Raw genomic sequence first — 23,386 nt, 5'->3', positions numbered from 1 at the left:
GTTGACTGATTGCATTTTCCTAGTATCGCATCAATGGACCGAATCTGTCACCTATTTTATCTACGACTCAATATATCCGATAGTTCCATTTCATATCCGTACAAATACAAACTATATTACTGAAAATCTTTATGAAACACCATGTACATTAAAAGAAAGTATTATATTGTATGTTAACCGGGGAACTGGAAACGACGGAGAAGCTTCGTCCCCACCGCAGCCGCAGTGGTCCACAACCCCACGACGACTACCGCAGTCCGCTTCACCCTTCCGCCGCCTCACACTGAACCCAGGGCTATTGTGCGGTTCGGCCCCCGGTGGACCCTAGGGAACGTCTCACACCAGACGAGTGTATCCCCTATGTTTGCGTGGTAGAATAATTGTGGTGTACGCGTACGTGGAGAACTTGTTTGCGCAGCAATCGCCGAGATAGTGTAACTGAGGCGGAATAAGGGGAACCAGCCCGCATTCATCGAGGCAGATGGAAAACCGCCTGAAAACATCCACACACTGGCCGATTCACCGGACCTCGACACAAATCCGCCGGGCGGATACGTGCTGGGTACGAGGCGCTCCTTCCCGCCCGGAAATCCGTGCGTTAGACCGCACGGCCAACCGGGCGGCCTAAAAGAAAGTAAGTTAGATAAGTTGTAATTTTGTAGTAAAGTGTGAAAGCTAGTTGCGTTAGTTGATATCTTGTGACATAGTGAGAATTCCAGGATCCAACTTGGCTAATGCAGCACCTGGTAGCTTACAAAGCCTCGTATTACAATCCTGAGCAATTCCAGTAGATACGCACAGTGCAATGACACAGATGAATATATGTGACATCTGTACTTTCTGACTCGTCAGGCCCCATTTTGATCCTGCATCCACTATGAATCAAGACACAAACTAATTAAAGACATTAGCTGCCAGTGAGCTTTGATTTATATCCACGGGGCAAGTTGAAAATTTGTGCCAGGCTGAGATTCGAAACCGGGTCTCCGGTTTATTAGGCAGATTAATTGACCGCTAGGGCTTCCAGACACAGTGGCCACCACAGTCGCGTGGACTACCCTTGCAAGCCTCCCATCAGACCCAAATTCTTTATTTCCGAAAGATAAGACACCATATATACAAAGCCAGTGGTCCCTCCAGTGCAGATGCGCACCAAGCACCAACTCTTGCGGGAATCGGCGAGATGCCGCGAGTAATGAGGCTCATGAGCAGGGGCACTGCATCAGTAGTATGAGGCGGACAGCGCATCTGCCTAGTAAACAAGAGATCTGAATTCGAATTCCGGTTCTGCACAGATTTTCATTGTGCACTATTACGAGCTAATGTCTTTAATTCTTTTGAATCTTGATTCTCCTGATTGTCTCTGTGCTATTGTTAAATGCGCTGACTTGGGTGGCGACCTGTTGCAGGTGTGCCTGATCGACTTCCAGATCGCGCGGTACGCGTCGCCCGCGCTGGACATCAGCAACCTGCTGTACGTGTGCACCACGCCCGAGATGCGCGCCCAGCACGGCCGCCAACTGCTGCGCGACTACCACAGCTCGCTGGTCGACACGCTGCGGGGGCTCGGCTGCGAACAGCCCTCCGCTGAGGAACTCTGGGACATGTGAGTCACCTTTCTTGGGACACACGCACCTCCCTCCACTATTTAATCAAATATTCTGAGTTTAGATTAACCAGTTGGGAGATAGGAAATGACGGGAACAACTGAAATAGCGCATCGCTTCACTGCAATTTTCATTTATTGTAACACTTGATAACAGACCAAGAAAATGTCGCATGTTACACTTGACAGATAGTAGCATTAGAAAAATAATAAACTCCTCATTCAGTTTTCTGCACTTTAGCTAAAGTTCAACAGGGGAAAACACTAATTCTCCCATAAATATACATACGCGCGTAGGCGCGTTAAAGAACTGGTTATGAAACATTCACTTACAACATCAAGGCAGGCACACTCCACGTAAAGAGAAAATAATTAGCTAGCTTACACATTGACTAGAACATTAAAATGAATAACAGGAAAGTGCACCGTCCACACCACCTTACGGCGACAGTTAACCTCCAATAAGTTCCTTTCTTTACAGTATGAAATTAAGTACAGCTCAATAGTAATAAAAAAATTAGATTCCACCCTTATGTATATAAATACGCATACGCGTATAAGCACAATTAAAAACTGGTGGAAAAACAGTAAATTGGAAATTGACAAATCTATACTCAAAGGAGCCGCACTCCATCTAAACACCCCAAAAATGGCAACTTAATGGCTACCTAGAGTAACAAATTAAGAATAGCATGCTTATAGACAGACTACGATAAAGGAATAAATTTATACTCTGCTAGCCACCCAACGGCGTGTGGCGGAGGGCACTTAACGTGCCACTGTCATTACCTCCCTTTCCTGTTCCAGTCGCGTATGGTTCGCGGGAAGAACGACTGCCGGAAAGCCTCCGTGCGCGCTCGAATCTCTCTAATTTTACATTCGTGATCTCCTCGGGAGGTATAAGTAGGGGGAAGCAATATATTCGATACCTCATCCAGAAACGCACCCTCTCGAAACCTGGACAGGAAGCTACACCGCGATGCAGAGCGCCTCTCTTGCAGAGTCTGCCACTTGAGTTTGCTAAACATCTCCGTAACGCTATCACGGTTACCAAATAACCCTGTGACGAAACGCGCCGCTCTTCTTTGGACCTTCTCTATCTCCTCTGTCAACCTGACCTGGTACGGATCCCACACTGATGAGCAATACTCAAGTGTAGGTCGAACGAGAGCTTTGTTGATGGACTACATTTTCTAAGAACTCTCCCAATGATTCTCAACCTGGCACCCGCCTTACCAACAATTAATTTTATATGATCATTCCACTTCAAATCGTTTCGTACGGATACTTCCAGATATTTTACAGAAGTAACTGCTGCTAGTGTTTGTTCCGCTATTATATAATCACGCAATAAAGGATCCTTCTTTCTACGTATTCGCAATACATTACATTTGTCACACACGGCTTCTGACGGCCGACAAACTGTGTTGGGATATTGAGCAGTAATTAATTTAAAATAGCCACAACATACGATAACAAGGTTAGCGGCGTATTTAAAGACAAGCATAGAGCAAGAACCCTGGTCAGAAGGTTATCAAAACTAGCAGGATTCCCTTACAAGGCAGACGTGCCAGCACATCCGTTCATACCCCAGGATCAACTAGCGCAACATAAATCATTGACGCGTTTCAGGTAATATTTTAAAACAATATACTTAAATACCTTTGTTTACCATAAGCCTTAATTAGTTAACATGTTAGGCTCTGTTACTGAAGCTATGCAAATGAGGTAGCAAGTTAAGGTCTACAATTCTACTTTGCCATTTAACACGGGTCGTCACGGGGCAAAGGAAGAATCCAGCTAATTAATTAAAAGTCACTAATTGGATCCAGTATTTGATGATGCGCTCAAAATAAACAGACAAAGATGAGAGTCAAGTTTACACTCGCAAACAGCATACGCAGACCACGAGCATCACGTGAAAATTAAATAAACTGCTCCTTGTTCAGTAATTTACACACCGACGGAACAAATAATCTTCACTGAATTACTGTAGACGCCGGAATGCCCAGTTGCTTGCAAATAACTCAAAATAATGGTCAAAACGTCGAACTTTAATCACAAGTTGCGACATTGTCGCAAATAAAACGGTGACCCTTATATGCAATAAGTTTCCTTTACTTTACGTCTATGGTCACAAACTTTTTGTTAACAGATTACCGGTTTCGGTCTATAATGACCATCATTAGATCTGTTTCATAAAAAGAAAGTCCTAATGTACTGCAGCCATAGTGGCATCGTCAAATGTTAAATGCAGAATCAGGACAAGCATCGTCAAATATATATAAATAACATCATATGCACGAGTCATTTTATCAGTAGCACTACTGTTTAAAACAAGCCATTAGGACTTTGTTTTTATGAAACAGATCTGATGATGGTCATTATAGACCGAAACCGATAATCTGTTAACAAAAAGTTTGTGACCATAGACGTAAAGCAAAGGAAACTTATTGTCTTACTTTAAGTCCGACGACATCCGTAGGATAGGAGTTTCAATGGACAACCAGGCCTCATCCCCTTTGATCCGTCTGCGACCAAGACAGTAACGTGGGCTGCTATCACGGTTTTAACGATGCATCACACCTGGCACGAGTCACGCCAAACATCAGCGAAACGGCGTGGCCTCCAGTACGCTCCCAGACGTCCGCAATTAGAATTCCTCCTCAAGACCGACGCTCTCCCGCAAACACGGCAGCCGGTCGCAGCAATACCACAGCACCCTCTGGCTAGGGTAAGGAAACAACAGAGCGCGAAGAGGGAATTTCAAAAGGAACGCGCTATAGACAAGGAGGAAACGCAGAGAGCCAACCGTGACATTTCGTCACGGTTCATGTCTAGCTAGCGCACCAAAGTAACCGCTCTTTCACGCTCAGCTGTGGGGTTGGCGTAGTGGACACGGTCAACACTAGCGTCACTAAATCAGATGCTACTTGGTTGATGTGGAGCCTTGTTTATACCAGTGGCAATCATTACAACAAAGGCGTTTTCCGTTGTGGCAGGATCTTCTCACGAAATTTCAATCACTAACTTTCTCCTCCGAATGTGAAAATACTTTGTTGACACCCACTCACGTAGGAAGGAATGGTCATCCTAACAAAATAAAAGAAGTCAGAGCTCCAAAAGAAAGATTTACGTGTTCGGTTTTTCCGCACGCTGTTCGAGAGTGGAACAGTAGAGAAATAACTTGAAGGCTGTTTGATGAACACTCTGCCACGCATTTAATTGTGAACTACAGAGTAATTATGTAGATGTAGAGCGAACATAAGCGAAAGGGCATCAGAGAATGAGAATTCTCTCTGGTTGGCTAACGAGAGTGAATTACACTAACAGAAAAAATCGCAACACCAAAAAATAATTAATGTAGAATCAAATTTCGCGAAAACATTTGCCTAGGTAACATATTTAAGTGCCCGCATCTCGTGGTCGTGCGGTAGCGTTCTCGCTTCCCACGCCCGGGTTCCCGGGTTCGATTCCCGGCGGGGTCAGGGATTTTCTCTGCCTCGTGATGGCTGGGTGTTGTGTGCTGTCCTTAGGTTAGTTAGGTTTAAGTAGTTCTAAGTTCTAGGGGACTTATGACCACAGCAGTTGAGTCCCATAGTGCTCAGAGCCATTTGAACCATTTTTTGAACATATTTAAGTGATAACATGGCAGGTTCACAGGTTAACGTAGGTGCGAGATAGGCCATTCCAATCCTGAAATGCTGGTACATTAATTAGTGGCGTAACCAACGGAATGTTGCATTCAAGCAAGCAGACATGTAAGCATTCAGTTATAAGAATTGCTGATGTCAGTTTGCGGGATGAAGTTCCATACCTGTTGCATTTGACCGGTCTATATAGGGACGGTTAACGCTGTCTGTGGAAGCCGCTGGAGTTGTGTCCCAAACGTGCTCGACTGGAGACAGATCTGGTGATGGAGCAGACCAAAGCAGCATGTCGATACTCTGTAGAGCGTGTTGAGTACAACAGCGGTATTTGGGAGGGCGTTACCCTATTGGAGCAAATCCCCTGAAATGCTGCTCGCGAATAGCAGCACAGCAGGTCGAACCACCTGACTGACGCACAAATTTGCCGTCAGGATGCGTGGGTTAACCACATGAGTACTCCTGCTGTCATACGAAATCACACCCCAGACCATAACTCCAGTGTGTAGCTCCAGTGTGTCTAGCATGTACACAGGTTGGTTGAAGATCCTCAACTGGCATCCATCTAACCAACACAGGTCCATCACTGGCACCGAGGCGGAACCAGTTTTCATCATAAAACAATACAGACCTCCATCCTGCCCGCCAATGAGCTCACGCTTGAAACCATTGAAGATGCAAATGACAATGGTTTAGTGTCAGTGGAATGCACGTTAACGGTGTCTGGCTCGGAGCTATCCTGTGGTGCCATGTGCTGCTGCTGCTGCTGCTGCAGATCTAGTACCATGCACCAGAGCCATAAACCGAACACGAAGGTCTTCCCCCACAGTGGTGCCACGTGGCAGTCTGGAGCCCGGTCTTCCTGCTACTGTACACTCTCGTGACCACCGCTGCCAGCAATAATGTACATTCCTGCCAAGTTTTTCTGCAATATCGCCGAAGGAACATCCAGCTTCTCGTAGCCCTATTACACAACATCGTTCAAACTCGGTGAAGTGTTAATAACTGCGTCTTTGTCAACTTAAAGGGGTTCTTGATTAATGTCCAATCTCAAAGGTAACTAGCGGTCGCGACCGTTACAGCGTATATTTAAAGCAAATCTGATTTTCTTGCTCATAGTGGCGCTACTGTTGCCACTGTTATGCGACTGGCACGAAATCTGAATAGACATCATCTCTCAGATGTAGAAACATACCTAACAAGTGAGACCTTTTTTCCGTCAGTGTACATTCGGTCATACTCGATTCGCTTTCGCTACTGTTCGGTCTGTTCCGCTGGTTCTTTTAGCATGCCATCAAAGTCTGTGCCCTCGCTGATTAGGCGCTAGCAGTACAGAAAGCTTTCGCCTGCTATCTTGTCCGCTTTTGTTGTTATTGACATGTGCTGCTTGATCGATGGAGTAGGCTGGATAAAATATCATGTTGCTGGTAGAAGAATGTACACTGACAGGAAAAAAATTCAGATCCTTCAAGGAAAAGATCATTTTAGTGACAAGTTAGGTCACAGGTAGAAGCATATGGTAAACCCAAACATGTCACAGTAGTCGGGCGGGGTGGCCGAGAGGTTCTAGGCGCTACAGTCTGCAACCGCGCGACCGCTACGATCGCAGGTTCGAATCCTGCCTCGGGCATGGATGTGTGTGATGTCCTTAGATTAGTTAGGTTTAAGTAGTTCTAAGTTCTAGGGGACTGATGACCTCAGAATTTAAGACCCATAGTGCTCAGAGCCATGTCACAGTAAAGGGTAAACAAACAGTCGCATCAGGACACACTCTACCCCCTCTGGTGGAAAAGTAGGCACATGCACTGAAGAGCCAAAAACACTGGTACACCTTTCTAACATCGTCTAGGTCCCGCGTGCAAGCAGAAGTGCCGCAACACGACATGGCATGGAATCGGCTAATGTCCGAAGTAGTGCTGGACGTAATTGACACCATGAATCATCCACGACTGTCCGTTAATCCGTAAGAGTACGAAGGGGTGGAGATCTCTTCTGAACAGCACGTTGCAAGGCACCCCAGATTCGCTCAATCATGATCATGTCTGGGGAGTTTGGAGGCAAGCGGAAGTTTGAAACTAAGAAAAGTTGTCCTGGAGCCTCTCTGCAGCACTTCTGGATGTGTGGGATGTCGAATTCTCCTGCTGGAATTGCCCAAGTCCGTCGGAATGCACAATGGACATGAATGGATGCAGGTGATCAGACAGGATGCTGACGCACGCTGACGTACGTGTCACCTGTCAGAGTCGTATCTAGACGTGGCTCTGAGCACTATGCGACTTAACTGCTATGGTCATCAGTCGCCTAGAACTTAGAACTAATTAAACCTAACTAACATAAGGACATCACACACATCCATGCCCGAGGCAGGATTCGAACCTGCGACCGTAGCGGTCGCTCGGCTCCAGACTGTGGCGCCCAGAACCGCACGGCCACTCCGTCCGGCCGTATCTAGACGTATCAGGGGTCCTATATCACAACTGCACACACCCCACACTACAGAGCCTCCACCAGCTTTGGCAGTCCCCTACTAACATGCAGGGTTCATGGATTCATGAAGTTGTCTCCATACCCATACATCTCCATCCGCTCGATACAATTTGAAACGAGACTCGTCCGACCATGCGACAAGTTTTCAGTCATAAACAGTGCAATGTCGGTGTTGACGAGCCCAGGCGAGGAGTAAAGCTTTCTGTCGGGCAGTCATCAAGTGTACGAGAGTGGGCCCTCGGCTGCGAAAGCCCATATCGATGAAGCTTCGTCGAATGGTTCGCGTACTGACACTTGTTGATGGCCCAGCGTTGAAATCTGCAGCAATTTGCGGAAGGGTTGCACTTCTATCACGTTAAACGACTCTCTTCAGTCGTCTCTTGCCCCGTTCTTGCAGGATCTTTTACCGGCCGCAGCGATGTCGGAGATTTGGCGTTGTACTGTCATCCTGATATTCACAGTACACTCGTGAAATTGATGGACGGGAAAATTCCCATTTCATCGCTACTCGGAGATGGTGAGTCCAATCGCTCGTGCGCTGACGATAACACCACGTTCAAACTCATTTTAATCTTGATAATTGCCATTGTAACGGCAGTAACCGATATAACAACTGCGCCAGACACTTGTTATCTCATATAGACGATGCCGACCGCAGCGCCGTATTCTGCCAGTTTACATATCTCTGTATTTGAATACGCATGCCTATACGAGTTTCTTTGGTGCTTCAGTGTAATCTCGCATGCAAACGATCATAAGGGTGCCTAATGGCATACTGCGATAAATTTTCCCACGTGTCTTGCGCCATTTGTTGCAATTCGGTAATGGTTCTTGCGGGCCCTGGAGACCGAGTAATTTCCCAATTCATCATGTCCCGCAAGTGGTCAAGTGGCGAGAGATATGGTGATCCTTCAGGCAAGGGCAGTTGTTACACACGAAGAAGAGCACGGTTAGTGGCAGCAGCTGTAATGGAGGTGCACTGTCCTACTGAAATACACTACTGGCCATTAAAATTGCTACACCACGAAGATGACGTGATACAGAAGCGAAATTTAACCGACAGGAAGAATATGCTGTGATATGCAAATGATTAGCTTTTCAGACCATTCACACAAGGTTGGCGCCGGTGGCGACACCTATAACGTGATGACATGAGGAAAGTTTCCAACCGATTTCTCATACACAAACAGCAGTTGACCGGCGTTGCCTGGTGAAACGTTGCTGTGATGCCTCGTGTGAGGAGGAGAAATGCGTACCATCACGTTTCCGACTTTAATAAAGGTCGGATTGTAACCTATGGCGATTGTGGTTTATCGTATCGCGACATTGCTGCTCGCGTTGGTCGAGATCCAATGACTATTAGCAGAATATGGAATCGGTGTGTTCAGGAGGGTAATACGGAACGCCGTGCTGGATCCCAACGGCGTCGTATCACTAGCAGTCGAGATGACAGGCATCTTATCCGCATGGCTGTAACGAACCGTGCAGCCACGTCTCGATCCCTGAGTCAACAGATAGGGACGTTTGCAAGACAACAACCATCTGTAGTAACAGTTCGACGACGTTTGCAGCAGCATGGACTATCAGCTAGGAGACCATGGCTACGGTTACCCTTGACGGTGCATCACAGACAGGAGCGCCTGCGATGGTGTACTCAACGACGAACCTGGGTGCACGAATGGCAAAACGTCATTTTTTCGGATGAATCCAGGTTCTGTTTACACCATCATGATGGTCGCATCCGTGTTTGGCGACATCGGTGTGAATGCTCATTGGAAGCGTGTATTCGTCATCGCCATACTGACGTATCACCCGGTGTGATGGTATAGGTTGCCATTGGTTACACGTCTCGCTCACCTCTTGTTCGCATTGACGGCAGTTTGAACAGTGGACGTTACATTTCAGATGTGTTACGACCCGTGGCTCTACCCTTTATTCGATCCCTGAGAAACCCTACATTTCTGCAGGATAATGCACGACCGCATGTTGAAGGTCCTGTACGGTGCTTTCTGGATAGAGAAAATGTTTGACTGCTGCCCTGGCTAGCACATTCTCCAGATCTCACACCAATTGAAAACGTCTGGTCAATGGTGGCCGAGCAACTGGCTCGTCACAGTACGCCAGTCACTCGTCTTCGTGAACTGTGGTATTATGGTGAAGCTGCCTGGGCAGCTGTACCTGTACACGCCATCCAAGCTCTGTTTGACTCAAGGCCCAGGCGTATCAAGGCCGTTATTACGGCCAGAGGTGGTTGCTCTGGGTACTGATTTCTCAGGATCTGTGCACCCAAATTGCGTGAAAATGTGATCACATGTCAGTTCTAGTATAATATATTTGTCGAATGAATACCCGTTTATCATCTGCATTTGTTCTTGGTGTAGCAATTTTAATGGCCAGTAGTATAGCACATCACCTTCGTGTGGAAATGAAATGGCAATAGCATGGAGATAACAGCCTGTGCAACGTAGCGCGCAATGGTTACTTTACCCTGCAGAAACATCAAGTGTGACCGAGAGTTGTAACTGATGGCTCCACACACCATGGAGCCCGGAATGGGACCTGCGTATCGTATGCGAATGCACCCCGGAATAGGCAGCTCACCTGGTCCACCCCATACACGTGTGCGCCCGTGAGTCGCATACAGACAGAACCTAATCTCAAAACTGAAAATAGTCCTGTCTCCAGTTAACTCTTTCAAGACACTAGAATAGCCATGGTCGGCGGTGTCGTCGTGTCAGTGGTAGCGTGGCTAGAAGCAAGCATTATCTTAATGCTGTTGTAAGGAGGTGGTTGGCAATGGTTCCTGATGCAACAGGACCTTCAGCATGTGCCCGGATTTCGTCCCTTGATGATGTTCGGTCGGCCACCGCTGCTCGTCCAATGCTTGCGGAGTCAAGGCAGAGGATGCACAGACGGGAGCGCCATCATAATCGCCGATGACTTAACAAATGAACTACTAGCGCTGCAGTCCCTCAGTATGCACTTATTATACTCTGGTGCAACTGAACACAATCCTCGAGGGTGCTGCATTTTTTCCGGCAGTGTAGATATTATAGGCGCTTCTGCGATCCAAGATACACACAGCACAAATGTTGAAGGAAAACATCCGCAGTTACAGGGCTCATGTACCACTATTAGATTAGAGATTTTCGATCATGAAAATGGTTTATCCGGAATCACACTATCTGTCCTCTAAACAACAATGTAAGTGATTTTATCAAGTAGCCTACGTGTCAGGTCGTAGTATATTTCACATTCCATTAGTCGTATGTTACTGACATTATCTTCCTTATACATAGTTTAGTAAAATCCTTGAAGTGCTTCGCATGTGACACTACGGACATCAGAAACTGTCTCAGATATAGCAACTACTGGAAAGTGAAACAATCACTAACGTAAATGCCTACAGCTGCTAATAACCAGAGCGTAATACATGCTAGTCTTTCTTCGGGTTATGTTGGTCGTCAATAATTACTATTCTGCTTTTAAATTTCGTTTTCTCACATTTCACGTTTACATACAAATTCACGTTTAAATTCCTCTTTTACTACGCAGTTTTGCGTACTTTATAAAAAACAATGCTCTTGCCATGCAAAGTAAGTCTCTTTCAGTATTAAAGTTCTGCATCGTGGCTGTAACCACCGGTTATTAGCGGCAAAGAGTAATAACACAGAGTTCATAGACTTTGCTCGTTATCTCGTGTTATCTTCTGTTCCCTTTAGAGTAAACAGTTGTTCACAGGCACGAGTGAATGGTAGTGCGCACTGGTGAACTGTCTGCGAAACCTTGTTCGCTTGTGTTCGTTTCCATTTGCTCCGGTGGAAGCTGGACTTAAGAAAGACACTTTCTGGATAGTTCTCGTACTTTTGTGACCGGAACGCCCGTGCGTCAACATTAGGCGTTCCCTGCAGCTAAAACCTATATGCTGCAATTTTAACGCTGAAAACTAATCTGGCTGTGTGTGTGGCGTTTTGCCGGCCGCTGTGGCCGAGTGGTTCTAGGCGCTTCAGTCTGGAACCGCGCGACCGCTACGGTCGCAGGTTCGAATCCTGCCTCGAGCATGGATGTGCGTGATGTACATAGGTTAGTTAGGTTTAAGTAGTTGTAAGTTCTAGGGGACTGATGACCTCAGATGTTAAATCCCATAGTGCTCAGAGCCATTTGAACCTTTTTTTTTTTTTTTTTGTATGGCGTTTGGTGAGGACAGGGCTGACTACTTTAACTTATGCTTCACCGAAATAAGGAGGCTCTGTTTGAATGCCTTAGCTCAGCGTTTCTTAGCATTGCTGATTTCTACATTATAAGTTCGCACGAGTGGATGCTACTAACCACGTGCCCTCGGCAGAGTCATACAAAGGCCTGTTCCATAACAAACATTTGAAAAATACTCACAATTCAGAAAATCATTTTGGTGAATGAAATACCGACTTCCTAAACCTGATCACAAATCAAATGCAGCATGTAAACAGAACTAAATGTGATCTACGTTAAACGCAGCTTTCGTATATCACTCTATTATTCATTCGATAACAGTGCATAAGGTTGGTTGGTTGGTTTTTGGGGAAGGAGACCAGACAGCGCGGTCATCGGGAAGGACGGGGAAGGAAGTCGGCCGTGCCCTTTGAAAGGAACCATCCCGGCATTTGCTTGGAGCGATTTAGGGAAATCACGGAAAACCTAAATCAGGATGGCCGGACGCGGGATTGAACCGTCGTCCTCCCGAATGCGAGTCCAGTGTCTAACCACTGCGCCACCTCGCTCAGTGCATAAGGAGTCTGACTATTCCAGCATGGCACGTGAAGCATGTAGTTTTAGAAAAACATTACCTTGAGTTCCGTAGCAGACGCATGAAGAGGATCTGTTTGTAGCTCTGATTATAACTTCACCAATACAAATAAATAGCTGCTTTCATACATAGCTGTCTCTCCTTCTCAGTATAACCCAATGCACCTACGCTCATTAGCACACCACATCACACACAGTTAAATGCACACTTTCATTCAAGAGCGGTCTAGAATAGAAGAGACATGGAGAAGAATGGTTTTTCATGTTCAAAACTTGGAAACCATGTTCAGCCTCTCGGCGTCATCAGTTCTCATTGGCTGAGGCCGCTTTCGTCTCAGATCTTAGGCAGTGAGACCAGCGTAGAAGGTGCAGCAGTGAATGTATGGATATCGATCACTGCATGCAGATACAGGATGTCCAAAGAAAGTGTCCCTGATTTCATAACTAAATGTCTCGACAACTAAGATCGATAGAAAAGTTCATCACTCGGTATTATATTGTGAAAGCTGTAAGAACTTTATACAGAAGTTGTACAAAACTTTGGAAATATAAACTGCGCGGTGCAGCTCAGAGCGATCAGTTCCGCCGTTGAAAGGTGAAGGGAGGTTAGCGTACCAAAGGAAGAGATTGAAAACATGTGTTCCTCTGAACAACGTGTTTTTCTGATACTGGAATACCACATGTCAGAACACAGTCCTACGGCAACAAGGCACAGTTTTCAAACACGATTCATTGTTCCAAAAGAATCCAATTCGAGACACATTCGCAAGCTTTTAGCCAAATTCGAATGAATAGGCAATATGGATGATGATCTAGCATGGAATGTTGGCCCCAGGCAAACTGTAGTTACTTCTGAAAATGTCACCACGGTTTTTGGAATTATCAAGACAACCAAAGAAAATCCATCCAAAGAATTATAGCAGAGTCTGATTTGACGCTTTCCAGCATGCAGAAAATACTGAGACAGTATTATAGCAAAGTCTGATTCGAAGCTTTCCAACTCGCAGAAAATACTGAGACAGTGCGTAGGCCTATACATGATTCCGCTCAAACCTAACACAACAGGCCATGCGTGTACGAGATGTGCGACAGAGTACCGACTTAGCGAACCAAAATTTTCACAATGATTGGTAATTAAGGATTTCACGTTGCCTGCATCTGGTTCACAGATGAGGCACACTTACACCTTAACGGAGTCGTGAATAAACAAACTGGCGATTTTGGGGTTCTGAAAATCCTCATTTGTGTGAAGCGAAACCACTGTATTCTCCCAAAGTTACTGTTTTGGCTCCGAGGTGGAGCAGAGACACTATTTGCCCTATTTTCATGCGAGAAGCGATCACTGGTGAACGTTACGTTGCAGTTTTGGAAAAATTTGTCGCCACACATTTAGCGTTGGAGGAGCGACTAGACACCAAGTGGCTGATGCAGTATGGGGCCAGACCACGTCGCACCGAACAGGAATTTCGTTTTCTTGGTGAATACTTCGGAAATAGACCCACTGCGTTGGAATGTTGCAAATTTACTGGCACAGGGACGGATTGGCCTCATACTCGCCCGATCTTTACTCCTTGTGGCTACTTTTTGTGGGACACATTGGAAGACACTGTCTACTGAAAGCATCCCACTACGCTAAACACGCTTGAGTCGGTGATCTGTGTGGAGCAAATTGGTTCAAAAGGCTCTGAGCACTATGTGACTTAACTTCTTAGGTCATCAGTCCCCTAGAACTTATAACTATTTAAACCTAACTAACCTAAGGACATCACACACATCCATGCCCGAGGCAGGATTCGAACCTGCGACCGTAGCGGTCGCGCGGTTCCAGACTGAAGCGCCTAGAACCGGTCGGCCACTGGGACCGGCCCCTTTTTTCACCTTCGCGTTTTCCAGATGGATGTGGGTCTTTCTTACGAAACGTATAGAAATAATTTCTGTAGTATTTGATGTTAGGTAAATGTAAATACGTTTTCTGGCAGGAATGAGTTTGTTGGATTTCGTGAAGTTTTATAAACCGATGTTTTCTTATTGGAGATTTATCTTTCTTTTTTGTCTTATTACTTGTTCACGGGTGTTGAAGTTTTTAGTTGTGTACACCACAGACAGAACAATAGGAATAGCATGTGGAATAGGGAGGAAATGTGCATTTTAGTAGAGCTAACTTAGGAATTTTATGCACCTCCATTTTCGTGAACAAACTGTTTGCGAGCCAAATAAAATTATCAACTGCCACTGGAGAGCACAGAATGCGCAAAATCACGTTAACCAGATGGTCCCGTGTTCCGACGGTACTTTGTCTCGTGACGTTCGGTTTCCCATTCGTGTCCACGTCAACGTCAACGTTAGCTGCCTCGCCACGGTGCCAACGCGACACGGAGCTAACCAGTTCCAGTCCTGGTGGTGGAAAAAATATTTATCGTCAACATTTGATCGGCAAGGTGGCAGCGCAAAGGCCCTATTCACCAGGCTTCGAGCAGACGCCCTGGATTAAATTCCAAATCTTTCCGCATTGTCCCAAGGAGAGGGGAATGTGAGGCTATTGACGGAAGTCCATCTGTCTGGATGGGGACGTTAACCTAGGCGACCACCTTGGTGCTATTCGCTATTTGCGAGGAGCAAGGTATGGGCCGTCATTTGATTTCACTTTCACCCTTTTCACATCTTCATAAAACGCAAACGTGGCCCTACACTACACGCGTTACAGTCATTAACAGTCAACAGATACACTTAAGACACAATTCCCACACACCGAGAGAAAAGGATTCCGTGTATGTGAAGAAGAAAACCCTTTCCAACTGTGTATTGACTATCCATTGTGGTGGGTAGTGAGAATGCACTGGCAATAAAATGGTCTCTAGCTGCAATGTTGGCTTTGTAACCTATCCATTACATGATCGAGCTCTACCTGTGCACACAGCCTAACAGCATTTCTTGTAAATTATATGTAACAAGTTGTCAAGCCTGCCGAACGTATAATCAAGTCAGACTGTGCATGAAATTAGGATAACTCATACCCAGGATCAAATATTAAGTCAATAATATTTTCCATCTTTGGAATGTTGATGTCATTACGCATTTCTGCTAACCAGTTTACAGTTGAATTAAAACGAATTATAGTCGGTGTGTGTAAGCGCTTTTTACAGCAAATAAACAATTACGGTGTTGACAACAAACCTCTATGCCGACCACAAGTTAATATTAGTTTGGGAGGATACTGGGATTCAGTACAGTACCATTTTATGCCCCATCGACTAAATAGTCAGAGGGTGAAAGTAGGTGAATGTTCACTCGCAAGAACGTCTTATGATAAAGCACGAATCGCTAAAATCCCTTGAACTGCCTTGCTCGACACCTGGTGCAATCAACCAAGTTCACAGAAAAAATATTAGCGCAACAGTATTTTCCAGCTTACGTGTTAAACAACATAATGTTCTGATCTTACAACTGGTAGGCTTGACAACCCGCAACTTGTACCTTACGAGAAGTGATGTTGTGTTGTATACGCATTAATCTAGTAATTATTATTCTATCTTTGACGTTCTCACTGTTACATACTTCTTAGCAGGGGGCACAGAATAGTATTTTACTGTGTCTCGGTGTTCTTCTGGAACAATGTTCATCACTTGGATCGTAATTGTTTTCAGTTGCATTACAGATTTACGTGTTCACTAATGATATTTCCATTGTAAATGTCACTTAACTTTAAACGAAAAGCTGATTGGGAACATTATGTTGTTTAACGTATAACGTAGAAAATACTACTGTATTAATTACTTCCTATGACTATGAATCGCTACGGTCGCCGGTTCGAATCCTGCCTCGGGCATGGATATGTGTGACGTCCTTAGGTTAGTTAGGTTTAAGTAGTTCTAAGTTCTAGGGGACTGATGACCTCAGATGTTAAGTCCCATAGTGCTCAGAGCCAACAATTTTTTGACTATGAATAATTATACAATGGATCAAAATAACAGACTAATGTGGTAATTTAACTACTTCTGTTTTATTGTAAGACGTTCTTAGGAGTGAACATTCACCTACGTTCACGCTCTGACTATGTAGCTGATGGGGCATAAAATAGTTCTTTATTATATCTCGGTGTCATTTCAGATTAATATTTACTATTGTTTAGCATAGAGGTTTGTTGTTAACACCATAAATTTTTACTGCTTTTAGAAAATGGTTACAGACTCCCACTATAACCGGTTTTGATTCAGCTGTAAATGGGTTACCAACAATGTGTAATGGCATTAATATTCCAAAGGTATAAAATATTATTGATTTAATACTTGAGCTTCGCTGTAAGTTATTGTAATTTTATATATAGTCTGACTTGAGCACAGTAACTTTGACCTGACCTTACGACTGAAGGATTTGACAACTTGTTACATATAATTTACGAAAACTGCTGTTACGCAGTATACGCACTGATGTAACGTATTTTTTGAAAAATTTTGCTCTATGCTCAGGTGCATCTGAGAATTGGACGGGGTTCCCCAAATCTATTAGGTAATACAACTGATATGAAACCAATTAAGCAGGCAGAGACCATTTTCTAGGTGGCAGAACCTATCCATCAATGTCTCCCAGCTATCCCTCAGGGTCACCCAGCCGAGAATTCCATGCGACTCTTTTCCCTTCCCAAACTCCTACTTTAAATCTACTGGTAGCCTGTTATAGACGAATGCACCAGAATATACAACTCCATTCTGTACGACGGACAGGAATACGCAGACTACATTGAAATAATTTTTACTTCTAGCACTATGGTGGGGAATTTCACAGTTCACCCTAATTCAATATGCTATTAACCACAAACAACATTAGATAGATTGCAGGGACAGGTTTCATTAAGATATTTTGTTGTCAACACCACACAACAGTCCAACTCCATCTTTCTTTAAAAGAAACTTCTTCATTATCTCAGCTGCATTGCACTAGAAAATCCTTTTCCGTTTTTCATTGTTTTCTGTGTTCATGATTTTACCAAGTTTGCCCTCGTGAAGTTTAAGTGTCAAGTGAGCGTTATACCCAAAATACGGAAACGGCGTAATTGTTCAGCGACATAAAAGCCCTGTTTCTAGAACACTTTCGAAATTTCACCAAAATTAAGTTCGAAATTTTCGTGTAGTTGTATGTGCCCGTTCTCCTATACAGTTTGGGCGCGCAATTGTTTAGTTTTACGGATATTGCTCACTGAGACGGCGAACAACCTCTTCGGAAGTCTCCAAATTAATTTACTTAAATGGCGCTGGCACGGAGCGGCCTCTTTTTCCATGCAGCGTGACAAGAAAATTAATTACGGCGCTACAAAGAAGCAATTAAATGTTTCCCCAAGACTTTAACTGCACAAAATGGCGCCTCCTTCAGAGGCGGCTGGGCTGTTGCTAATGTTCCATTATGTCTCACGGCTTGGCATTTTGGTAAATAACTGTAAAGTGGTGTAGCTCCTATTGATAAAAGTTTTCTGGAACGAAGAACAGATGGTTAGTAAGCAAACACAACTGTGGTACCTTCTGTCATTAACAATAAATTTCTTTATTTATGCACTTCTTTATTTATGCACTTATTTCATCTACATAAATAATAATGGTAATTACAGTAATGAATACATGCTACTACAGTAAAATTAGTCTTACTATCAATGTGTTAAATTTTTTTGATAATATGAGATTCCTGTGGAAAAGGAATGCATGTCTCGGGTGCAGCAGGAGAATCCATTTGATCCAGGACAGATGAAGAAGCAAATGGAGTAGAATCAGAGCTGAGATAGAAGAAGAAAAACTAAACTGATATCGATATGGATGAGCAAAGGTGGGTTAATGTTGCCACTTTCTCAGAATTATTAATTCGCTGTTGGAGAGATGAATGACAGCTGAGGTATGCTGAGAGTGAAGCTACGTCAGTCAGAGCAAGTAAAGAATTGCTCATAGTGGTTTTGGGTTTCTCCTTCGCAGTTTCTTTCAGAGTCGTACATCTGCGACGCAGAAGTATATGAAGAAAGATTTAGCGCTATGTGTAGGTACAACCAACATGTGGGACTTACCAGATCTTCTAACACAGTGGAATAATGATACATAACTGATTGTGAGGAGGGTTGTTGAGGATATCAGTGGCTAATATACCAATAAAGGGAACTGTATGAAAATCATGTAGTCTATATGGTCATATACATCCATACGTATCTTACGCAAACATTCGTTGTTAGACCAAATATCTCGAGGGTCACTGACATAAGCACCTCCCGAGCTTACTCGGTACATTTGTACTGTTTTTATTACGATATTTCACCACGTTGGCTATACTTGTACATTGCGCATTAGTAAGAAAAAAACTGCGGGGTACATTAGCATAATCACTAATGTATCACCAGAACACGACACAGTTTATATAGGTCAGTCATCTTGCGACGATACATAGACTGCAACCGTTGATTCCCCTCACTCCAGCACGTTGTATCTGGAAGTGTTAATTACACAGGTAGGAAGATACGTTTCGAATGACGCATCACAAACTCAGAAAATCGCTAGTGTATATTCTGAAACTCCGTCAATTAAAATAACCAGATGCACTTCACATTTGATAATTTTGTGTGGCCAAAATTAATTCTTGATTGTTCATTATCATGTAATTAAGTTCAGTATATTTTTGCGACCTAGAACTGAAATAAAGTTTGTAACTGGGGTCATACCGTCGGTAAAAACGTTTATACATATAAGCACAGTTCATTTTACTAATATCACTGAAGTTCTTCAGTGACACAGTCACAAATAACAACTGCCGACGAGTCAGCAAGTGATAATGAAAGAGATCGCTGTGTTTCGAAGAAATCTACGGATACCAGTCACTGAATGCTAGACCCTATTTTAACTGGAGCAGAGGTGGGATTCTTTGTACAGGTCGGTCAGGGTGCCTGAAGATGGCGTAATGTAGCGCTGAAACTGGTTACTCAAATACACTGAAGAGCCAAAGAAACTAGTACACCTGCCTATATAGCGTAGGGCCCCCGCGAGCACGCAGAAGCGGCGCAACGCTATGTTGTATGGACTCGACTGAAGTCTGAAGTAGTGCTGGAGGGAACTGACACCATGAATCCTGCAGGGCTCTCCATAAACCCGTACGTGTACGACGGGGTGGAGATCTCTTCTGAACAGCACGTTGCAAGGCATCCCAGATATGCTCAATAATGTTAATGTTTTTGGGAGTTTGGTGGCCAGCGGAAGAGTGTTCCTGGAGCCACTCTATAGCAATTCTGGACGTGTGGGAAGCCGCAATGCCCTGCTGGAATTTCCCAAGCCCGTCGGAATACACAATCGACATGACTGGATGTAGGTGATCAGACAGGATGCTTAGGTACGTGTCACCTGTCAGAGCCGTATCTAGACGTATCATGGATCACATATCACTCCAACTGCACACGCCTCACATCATTACAAAGCCTCCACCAACCTGAACAGTCCCCTGCTGACATGCAGGTCCATGGACTCATGGAGTTGTCTCCATACCTCTATTCGTCCATTCGCCCGATCAAATTTGAAATGAGACCCGTTCGACCATGCAACATGTCTGCAATCATCATAGTAAAGTATTTCACTAAGACTGTGTAAATCAGGATGTCTTGATTATTTATTTTATTATACTGATTTTTTTTTATTTAATTATTTAATATAAATAATTTTGTTGATTTTTGTCTTAGTGTACTTTATAGAATTGATTTTTAAACGCAGTCCAGTTTCAGTGTTGACAGCCCCAGGCGAGGCGTAAGGCTTTGCGTCGTGCAGCCATCAAGGGTACACGAGTGGGCCTTCGGCTCCGAAAGCCCGTATCGATTATGTTTATTGAATGGTTCGCACGTAGACACTTGTTGATGGCCCAGCATTGAAATCTGCAGCAAACTACAAAAGGGTTGCACTTTTGTCACGTTAAATGATTCTCTTCAGTCGTTGTTGGTCCCGTTCTTGCAGGATCTTTTTGCAGCCACAGCGATGTCGGAGATTCCATGTTTCACCGGATTCCTGATATTCATGATACACCAGTGAAATGGTCGTACGGGAAAACCCCCACTTCATTGCTACCTCGGAGATGATGTGTCCCATCGCTCGTGCGCCGACTAAAACACCACGTTCAAACTCACCTACATCTTGATAACCTGCCAGTGTAGCAGCAGTAACCGATCTAACAACAGCGCCAGGCACTTGTTGTCTTTCGTAGGCGTTGCCGACCCCAGCACCGTATTCTGCTGTTTACTTATCTCTGTATCGCATATCATGTCATTTCTGGAAACCCAGAATCTACTCTGTAGGAATCAACATGGATTCCAGAAACAGCGATCGTGTAAGACCCAACTCGCTTTATTTGTTCATGAGACCCACAAAATATTAGATACTGGCTCCCATGTAGATGCCATTTTCCTTGACTTCTGGAAGGCGTTCTATACAGTTCCGCACTGTCGACTGATAAACAAAATAAGAGCCTACGGAATATCAGACCAGCTGTGTGGATAGATTGAAGAGTTTTTAGCAAACAGAACACAGCACGTTGTTCTCAATGGAGAGACGTCTACAGACGTTAAAGAAACATCTGGCGTGCCACAGGGGAGCGTTATGGGACCATTGCTTTTCACTATATATATATAAATGACCTAGTAGATAGTGTCGGAAGTTCCATGCGGCTTTTCGCGGATGATGCTGTAGTATATAGAGAAGTTGCAGCGTAAGAAAATTGCAGCGAAATGCAGGAAGCTCTGCAGCGGATAGGCAGGGAGTGCCAACTGACCCTTAACATGTAATGTATTGCGAATATGAAGAAATAAGGATCCTTTATTGTATGATTATATGATAGCGGAACAAACACTGGTAGCAGTTACTTCTGTAAAATATCTGGGAGTATGCGTACGGAACGATTTGAAGTGGAATGATTATATAAAATTAATTGTTGGTAAGGCGGGTGTCAGGTTGAGATTCATTGGGAGAGTCCTTAGAAAATGTAGTCCATCAACAAAGGAGGTGGCTTACAAAACACTCGTTCGACCTATTCTTGAGTATTGCTCATCAGTGTGGGGTCCGTACCAGGTCGAGTTGACAGAGGAGATAGAGAAGATCCAAAGAAGAGCGGCGCGTTTCGTCACAGGGTTATTTGGTAAGCGTGATAGCGTTACGGAGATGTTTAACAAACTGAAGTGGCAGACTCTGCAAAAGAGGCGCTCTGCATCGCGGTGTAGCTTCCTGTCCAGGTTTCGAGAGGGTGCGTTTCTGGATGAGGTATCGGATATATTGTTTCCCCCTACTTATACCTCCCGAGGAGATCACTAATGTAAAATTAGAGAGATTCGAGCGCGCACGGAGGCTTTCCGGCAGTCGTTCTTCCCGCGAACCATACGCGACTGGAACAGGTAATGACAGTGGCACATAAAGTGCCCTCCGCCACACACCGTTGGGTGGCTTACGGAGTATAAATGTAGATGTAGATGTAGATGTATTTGAATACACATCGCTATACCAGTTTCTTTGTCGGTTCAGTGTAAAACAATAACTGGAAATTTAGGCGGCTGAAGATATTTTGATTCGACATTCCATGTTTAATAGCCGAAGTTTCGGAACCAGCTGAATAAAGATAGGCTTACAGAGTGTTCAAGGTTATGTTGTCGTTTCCAGGCTGGAGGTGGAGATGCGAGACTGCGGCCGTTTTGGTCTGGGCCTCGCGCTGGACATGCTACCTATCACGACGTGCGAGACTGGAGAAATGCCCCGGCTGCGAGAGGGCGGCGATTCTGGAGCTGGTGCCGGCCCAGCCTGGAGCTACCAGTGCACCGAGGAGTGCGCTCGACGCATGGCGGGGCTCGTCAAGGAGCTGGTGGACAGTGGGCAACTGTAGCGGTGTCTGGGGCGCCGCACACCCCTCTCCAGTACAGGCGGCATCGAGCACTCGCTGCCCACCTGCAACGTGTTCAGCTGCTTGCGGCCAGCTAGAGCGTGCCCTCAGTCTGAGAGCAGCTGCTCTTCGGGCACACATCCGTTGCCGACTACTGACTTCTAAAGCCATACATTTTACTCTTATTCAAGTGTGGATCCTGCTGGACCACACAATGTATACTACAAAGGGCATTACAGAATTTTATTTCAGCCCTTCTTTTTACCTCCACTTTTTCAGAATGCGCTATTTCCCTATCCTCTGACCAAGTAATTCTGGTCTTCTTGGGTTCTTCTGCTTGGTACAAAGTCCAGTCCTGAAATTATTCCATACTGCATTTTCTGTTTTATTGTCTACATCTTTAAGGTCATCTACTTGTTCTGGTTTTTATTTATTTTTATTTATTTTATTTTTGTCTTTATTTATAATATTTGGAAAGATTAGGGGTCTGATGATCTGCCTTTCTCCTAAGCATCTAAAAATTCTGATAACATTAAATTTTACAGAACCCTACCGACAATATTCGTGGAACGATGAGTCACACACTGATGATAACTTATTGTTGAAGGATTAATATTTTTAAGGATTTGAGATAAATGCACATGACTGTATGTTTCTCAGAATGAGAGACATCAGTTGAACATAGATTACATTTTTCTAAAACCACTATCGAATAAAGTTAAAACATGTGTTCAGACGATTTGCTCTATGTTTTATTACATGCTTGATGGCAATACCCATTTACTTTCACATCTACATACACAATCCACAGGTCACTGTACAGTGCTTGGGGATGGCACTTTGTGGCACTGCTAGTCAGTCGCTTTCCTGTTCCATTCCCAAAAGCGAGCAATAGTGTTTCGCGAAAGGATCGTCTTCCTCTATCCAATGATTACCATCTAGGTTCACGGAGCACTGCCTTGGTGCCTCATTATTACGCCCTTATCATCCTTGT

The 23,386-nt window shown here is 44.5% G+C and overlaps 1 protein-coding gene across 1 annotated transcript in view; it reads left to right on the top strand.

The window, feature by feature from the left end:
• Positions 1 to 23,116, top strand: part of LOC126259745 (uncharacterized) — a 333,725-nt gene extending 310,609 nt beyond the window's left edge. Inside the window, exons 5-6 of the mRNA XM_049956735.1 lie at positions 1,410 to 1,606; positions 22,176 to 23,116. Of these exons, the coding sequence (XP_049812692.1) occupies positions 1,410 to 1,606; positions 22,176 to 22,395 (417 nt within the window). The 3' untranslated portion in view covers positions 22,396 to 23,116. The remainder of the gene's footprint in view (positions 1 to 1,409; positions 1,607 to 22,175) is intronic.
• The last annotated feature ends 270 nt before the right edge of the window (positions 23,117 to 23,386 follow it).

Source organism: Schistocerca nitens, chromosome 5 (assembly GCF_023898315.1).
Source record: "Schistocerca nitens isolate TAMUIC-IGC-003100 chromosome 5, iqSchNite1.1, whole genome shotgun sequence".
NCBI lineage: Eukaryota > Metazoa > Arthropoda > Insecta > Orthoptera > Acrididae > Schistocerca > Schistocerca nitens.
This window is presented reverse-complemented; position numbering and strand designations above follow the sequence as displayed.